This window comes from Nicotiana attenuata, unplaced genomic scaffold, assembly GCF_001879085.1.
Source record: "Nicotiana attenuata strain UT unplaced genomic scaffold, NIATTr2, whole genome shotgun sequence".
Classification (NCBI taxonomy): domain Eukaryota; kingdom Viridiplantae; phylum Streptophyta; class Magnoliopsida; order Solanales; family Solanaceae; genus Nicotiana; species Nicotiana attenuata.
In genome coordinates this window covers 256,982-264,065 of record NW_017671080.1, presented here as the reverse complement: position 1 = coordinate 264,065, position 7,084 = coordinate 256,982, and the positions used below count along the sequence as shown (strand labels likewise).

The window sequence follows — 7,084 nt, the reverse complement described above, 5'->3', positions numbered from 1 at the left end:
TAGAATAACACCATTGATCTCTTCCTGTCACATAATAAGATCTAATGCTTTTTTATAGGAGTTTATCGATACGGAAAGAATAAAGATAAAGCCATATTTCAAAAAAGCTAGCTAGAAGAAGGTGGCTAGATATATTTACCAAAAAAAGATTTTGGCTCGAGGTCGATATCACACTTTCAAGCAGAAGCAAAATTAAAATAAGCCTAATCTTATTTACGCAGAGGCAGATATAATGTCTTGTTGATGGCTAATGGGTTTTACTGAACTCATAATTTTTTCATGTGAGCATAACTGAACTCACAATTTTTTCATACTTAGCATAAATATACATAAAAAGAATCACTAAAATTTTAATAAATATTATCCCTGTCCCAATATATATATATATATATATATATATATATATATATATATATATATATATATATATATATATATATATATTCGAGAGTCAAGTTTCTTAATTTTGATGGTGAATTCTGAGATAAAATCTTTAAGTTTTTTGAATTAAATTTTGCATATTTTTAAATTATGAAAAAAGTATAAGCCACAGCACATGAACAATGCCGTCAAAGAAAAGCTCATTTGACCATCAGAATTTATACTATACCATATAAATTAGGACGGAAAGCGTAAAATCTGAACCAATCATTACGTCTAATGATGAGAATGTACCCAATCAAATCGAAATCCTGAATATATATACATATGTTTTACATTTCATGCATATATATATATATATCGTAGTTCGAGTTGAAAGCAATAGTTCAACTAGAAGCCACAAAACTCACCCTAAATCCATTAATAATGGCTGGGAAAAGTATTGAAGGAAAGTCCCATAACAGGAACAGCAAAAGATGTCTCCAAAATTAGGCGCTGCCGAAGAGACTCCAATGCACCGCCGCCGTCTACTATATGTTTCACCAAAGAACGATAATATTGTTTCAACTTCTTGAGGATGCACTTCAGTTTGACTCGTCGGAAAAGCTTAACAAGTATGAATCCACGGCGGGGTTTCTTCTCTCCGCCTAGTCGCACCATCGGCAGCCTCTTCTTCCGGAATGATATTTTCTGGCGCCACCGGCGGAATGTGGTGGTTGGATGGCCGTGGCTGACACTATTTTTGTTGAAGGTGTTAGGTTTAGCTGAAGGCATCATAATTTTTTCTACTGTTTTTTGGTTAATGATATTGGATCCAGATTGAACTAAGTTTGATGATTTTATTGGAGAGCTCATGATTTCACAAAAAACGCTTCTAAGAAACAAAGTAGAAGGAATGAGTTGGGGATGTTTTATATATATATGTATTTCTTTTCTTTCTTTTTTTTTTGGGGGGGGGGGGGGGGGGGGAGTGGGAAGAGTGATGGAGAATTAACTTAAGGAGATAGAGAGTTGACCATGAGCTGCAAAACAACATGGCCATTCTTGGCTTTGCTTATACATGAATTAAGGGTCACATCTCAAGCATTTTTGCAAGAGTTTGATTTCGGTAGTGTATACATTGTTGATTGTTCTTATAAGTTTTTAGCTCATGTAGCAAAGATTAATACCTTATTTATTTTAGTAAATATCATTTAAAAAGATTATATTCTATAAATATTTTTAATGTTTATAACAAAATATCTAATTTTTGGTTACCTCCTACCCCTAAGCCACTAAATACGCTATTCAGTTACACTATTTTCTTTCTCTCTCAACTTTGATACATGCCATTCTCTTCCCCCATTCCCTGAAAACACGATGCTCAATCTCAATCCAACGAGAAACCCTAGCTCTTCCTTGGTGGTAAGACATAGTTGTGTTCCTGGAATTAGAGATCTTTTGATGGAAGTTGCAGTAGTCCTATGGTGAGCAGCAGATTTGTGGCTCCGTGGTTGATGCTACCGCCGGAGTTTGAGGAGGAAAGCAGCCTTTTGAAATTCTACAGACTGGCCGAAGGGGATGTCATACTCATACGGGTATAGGCTGATGAGCACCAAGTGATGATCCCTGATGTCGATTCCGTTTGTGTGGGATCATTATCCAAGGGATGGATTGCTTGCATACAGCCTAAAGATTGTTATCTCTTCCTCTATCACCCACTTTCTGGGAAATTATCCAGCTTCCATCCATTGAAACCTTTCCCTGTGTTAGCGGCATCATCCGTAACTTTTCAATCAAATTAGAAGTCCTGGTATTCAATTAATCACGATGAAGAAGAAAATTTGTGTTAGTATATTCCAATGTATTTTCAACGTATCACGTTGTATTTTCATGTATTTCATTGTATTCATTGTCTTTTTTTTCATTATATTTCTATGTATCCCGCTATATTCTATGTATTCGTTGTATTCACTGTCTCGCTATATGCCATGAATATATTCATATGTTTTTTTAATTAATATAATTAGGTATTCAGATGTATTATATAATTTCTCTGAAGATTACTATGTTCTTGGGATATTTTTCAGTTGAGAATCTTTTTTATAACTGAAAATACAAAATTTGTGTGTTATAATTGAGTTTGTTGAGTTATATTAGGAGTCTATTATGTTAATCGATTCACTTTCCGTTTAAAAACAATATAATCCCCTATTTCACGCCGTGAATACAGTCGAATACAATAATCTGTCCAACTGTAATCTCATGTTTCACGCCATGAATACACTCGAATACAACAACTGATTAGCTGGACTTCCTTGATTCACGTCTATTTTATTGTATTCATAGATAGAGTAGCTTAAATACATCTAATACATCTTATAACAACCGAAAACATATCTACAATCCGTAATATAGTTAATGGTATCCATAAATAGCTAATTACCACTAAAAGATAGTGTTTTATAAACATTTCTCTTAGATATAGTTGTTTCTAGCCAGGGGCGGGGGGTCAAGAGGATTTATATGAACCCGCTTCGAAAAATAACTGTGTATATATAGGTATATTTTACCTTTCTTCGAGAAGACCCTGCTTAGTACAGAGACACTGTCCAACTCATTGGTAGTGGGTTCAAATTCTCTAGGATGTCTCGAGTATGAAACCAGTCAGCTATACATGAGTACTCTTTTTTCACTATATACAGCACTCAACATAAGTTCTCTTCTTTTTTTTCTGAGTAGGAAAGCTTTGTCTTTATATATACACTAGGTGGTGTAAAGCACGGGCCCAACGTCAAGGTGAATGGTTACCATATCGTATACTGGTTCCATAGTACCAACATATACAATTGCATTTTTCAGTTTGTACACCATTAGAAATTCCTCCTGGTATTACCATTGCATCACATAAGTCACAATAAGTCACTACATCTCTTTAAAGAAACTTGCCGGGTGAAGTCTAATTAATTTGAAGCATCACAATGACGTATACGCTCCAACCTTTCCTATTTCCCAAAACCAACTTGGAAACACATTGCCTAGCACAGTAATGTACTTTTAAAATTCAAAAATTGAAATTGTGACTTGCACCGGAAAATAGATGAAGACATTTGCATAATACTCTATAAGCTACAACCTACAAAGTTCTGCAAATTTATAAAAGAGACGGTGATGCTGAAAAGGTCATCTGCCAGATTATCTAAGGTTATCTGCCAGATTAATCTAAAAAATTGCTTCCCTCAAACAAATACACCTATTATTCCAAGTGTGCAGTAGAATCGCAATCCAATGCTCTATTCCGTGCTTGGGCGCATGATGACAAAGATATGGCTGCAATGCACTTGGAAGTGCACCCACCCCTTCAGACTCTTTGTAAGATAAAGCCCTCCTAAAGAAAAGAATAATCACATTTGACAATGTGAAAATTGCTTCAAATTTGCGGAAGTCCAAGCCTTCTCCTGAGGACAGCACACTAACCCTCCATATTGTCTAGCAAAACATATGCAGTTTCACATATAACCTAGCTGCCATTAAGCATATTACATCCGGAATCTGATTCCGGACTTTGTGCATTAGGCTAAGTTGTAGGAACCTGCTAGTTGCTCTAGAACCGTTGTAGAAGGGAATAGGTTGGCATTATCTCGATGCAATTCAGATGACTCCCACTATATAATCTGTCATTATAAAGTTTAATGCAGGTCAATTGCTATAATTACTAAGAAATCATATAGAGATGGGGCGAAGTTATTTAAGGAAAAAATTCGAAGAGTTATTCATGCGAATACTCAAAATAAAATTAGTGAATAAATAAGAGAGTCAAGTTCTGGGTTGACCAGAATGCAGGAGGAGCCTTGGAGGGATTAAACTATAAGCATGTCTAAGTACCAAAATAGCAATAATAACGTTATACTGCCCTTCTTGACAAATAGAGCTAAATTTAAGAACTCTCAAGACCTAGTTCACATTCAAATAAGCATCCAGAGATTTAACTTTTAAGTTCTGGATCATGAGAGCGACAATTACAGATTTCTCAGTTTTATCATCCAGTTCTTACGAAAAAAGTTGCACTAAGAACTTCCAAAATCTGGGTTTAAGACAATTAGTGATTAGATGTATGCACATAATACACCAAGAAACATAAATATTAAAAGGGCGGCCCGGTGCACTAAGCTCCACTATGTGCGGGGTTCGGTGAAGGGACTGACAACAATAGTCTATTATACGAATGGTATTACCTTACTTTATTAAAAAATACACAAAGAAACATAAATGAGCAGTACAACTTCGCGGATTACCTTTTATATATAAAAAATATGAAAAGGATGAATCACATCTTTCCCCTTGCCAAGAACTCCAATGAGGGAAAAACCTTAGACTCTGCATTTGAGATCTGTAGACAGGGCTTGTGTTTGCAAGAAGACGATCACTTGTTTCCTCTCATTTTTTGATGCATCATTGCAACAACAGTGCTTCTTTCTCGACCATTGTTATATGATCATAGATTTTGGTATCCTTATCATGAGCTTCCTTCACCGAATGAGAATCTTTTTTATTTGTGGGGTATCCATCTATATAATCATTTATTTTTCACAAGTGAGTGGTATAATCTTCCTATCAATTTATAATTGCTCTAATCATTTCTCATATCAGGTTTTTTTTATAAATAAAGTGAGTGGTATAATCTTCCTGTCAATTTATAATTGCTCTAATCATTTCTAATCATTTCTCATATCAGGTTTTCTTGAGCCGAGGGTCTATTGGAAACAGCCTCTCTACCTGAATTGGGTAGGGGTAAGGTCTGCGTACAGACTACCCTCCCCAGACCCCACTTGTTGGGATCAAACTGAGCTTGTTGTTGTTGTTGTTGTTTAAAGAAAGGAAATAAAAAAGATAACACTTAACATAGACAAATAGCAGAAACATAAGGAATTTACTTTGAGACTTAATTGAACGGGAAATTAATTCAACCCTAGATGGACAACAGATAGATGTATTTGATCAAGGGAAACATGTGGAAAGACACACTACCTCGAGCACGTAGATACAAGATGTCGCACATGATTAGGAGAAGGCTGCTAGCTTCTCCTCTCCTTTTTCTTTCCCTATTTTTGTTTGGCTGAAAGCTCTTATCACTATGGCAGTGGAGCCGTAAAGGAACTACTATCCGCATTGCTACTTTACAGAGTACTACTGTGCTTTTCAAAAGAGTGGTATAAAGCAGTAGATTATGAGAGATATTGCCTAACATGACCAATAACTCAGTAAAAGGGAAAAAAGGAAGAGGTCAGTATTGGCAGGTACGGACATACATGGCCTTAATGGTTAACTAATCTTTAGTTGTGTCTTCAATGATTCTAGTTGTTCCAATTTTGTTTGTAACAGTAGAGCGGAAGTTACTTGGGAGTTACTTTACTAAAGCAAGTATGGGATAAAACATCCTCTCCTCCCTATATCATATTCACATTCCTCTAGCCTTCACAGAATTTCAAAGTACAATGAAAAAAAAATATCGAGGGTGATTAATGCGCAACTATTTTGGTGGCATTAAAATTCTCGAAGGCCTTAACATACCCATTATCTACTTAAATTCAGGAAACTTAAGACTACAAAAGGTGACTCCAACCGACATCTCAGTATTAGACCATGTAGCTTCTCCACATCAAAATTTCCGATTAGCGGTCTAAAAGCTCCAAGACTGCTTTACCCCCCCCCCCACCCCCCCACCCCACCCCCGGCGACAAATCATTCTGCACATTTACTTGGTTCGGACAGTCGAGAAGAGGAAGTGACAAAATAGGAAATGGGAAATAATAGTCATTAACACTATTGACAAACTACGACTAAAACTAAAGAGCTAAGTACCACTTTGAAAACCCAAACAAAAGTAAAATAACAAAAGAACGAAAGAATGAGATTAAGAATGTTCCAGACGAATCAACAATTGTTACCTTTCCCAAAACTGAAGCTTCAACATAGGAGGAGTATTTCTCTGCCCGTAAAATCGAGCTTACTGGGAATGCCACAGGCATGAGTAATTCGTTACCTGCAAATGCAGGACAAAGCTAATTTTCCTTCTCCTGACATTAGGATCTATAGAGAGGATGAAAGAAAAACCACACACAACAACAATAAATAAATTGAAGACAATGACACATATCTATAAAGGAACCAGGAACAACGCAACCCAGAAAAAGGAGGAAAAAGAAAACAGAACTAAAATAATTACCTAGTAAAAATTGCAGAAAAAATCCGACAAAGCACCATGTCAAAATGTGGAATCTACTGCGGAGACGCTGCAATAAGAGAAAATTGGTGTTTAGAACTTTAAGATTAGTTTAGCAAGTGGGAAATAATTTTCGAGAAGATGGATCATATAGCAAACGTGGCTGTTCAGAAGAGATCATATAGCAAACGTGGCCATTCAGATTAGAAGACATGTAACCTAACATAATCGAAATGTCTATATCACCCTTGTTTTGCATTTTAATACCAAAAATCACACAGGTCGAAACTCTAGCTCTTCTATAATATAGAAAATTGAGGGAAATAAAACAACATTATTTTAATAAAAGTTTATATTTTTGAGGTTTATATGTATTTACTTTCTTATATTTTGAATCGACTTGATAAAAATTCTGAGTCCGCAACTGTATATAATAATTTTAATCTGGTAATTTAAGAAATTACCGTAAATATAATAATAACTTATTTTAGTCGATTAGGA

The 7,084-nt window shown here is 35.5% G+C and overlaps 1 protein-coding gene and 1 long non-coding RNA gene across 2 annotated transcripts; both read right to left on the bottom strand.

Moving 5' to 3' along the window:
- Positions 1-465: 465 nt before the first annotated feature.
- LOC109205764 lies at positions 466-1,300 on the bottom strand. The gene has a single exon (XM_019368510.1). The coding sequence runs from the start codon at positions 1,234-1,236 to the stop codon at positions 802-804; it is 435 nt and encodes a 144-aa protein (XP_019224055.1). The 5' UTR covers positions 1,237-1,300; the 3' UTR covers positions 466-801.
- Positions 1,301-3,349: 2,049 nt separating this feature from the next.
- LOC109205767 lies at positions 3,350-6,732 on the bottom strand. Its single transcript, XR_002064724.1, has 3 exons — positions 6,587-6,732; positions 6,309-6,403; positions 3,350-4,034 (listed from the first exon to the last, which is right to left on the bottom strand). It is a non-coding gene; the product is annotated as an uncharacterized LOC109205767 (long non-coding RNA).
- Positions 6,733-7,084: the final 352 nt, after the last annotated feature.

Bases quoted from the DNA above. Each gene is read 5' to 3' on its own strand.
- LOC109205764 (XM_019368510.1), bottom strand. From the start codon at position 1,236: ATGAGCTCTCCAATAAAATCATCAAACTTAGTTCAATCTGGATCCAAT.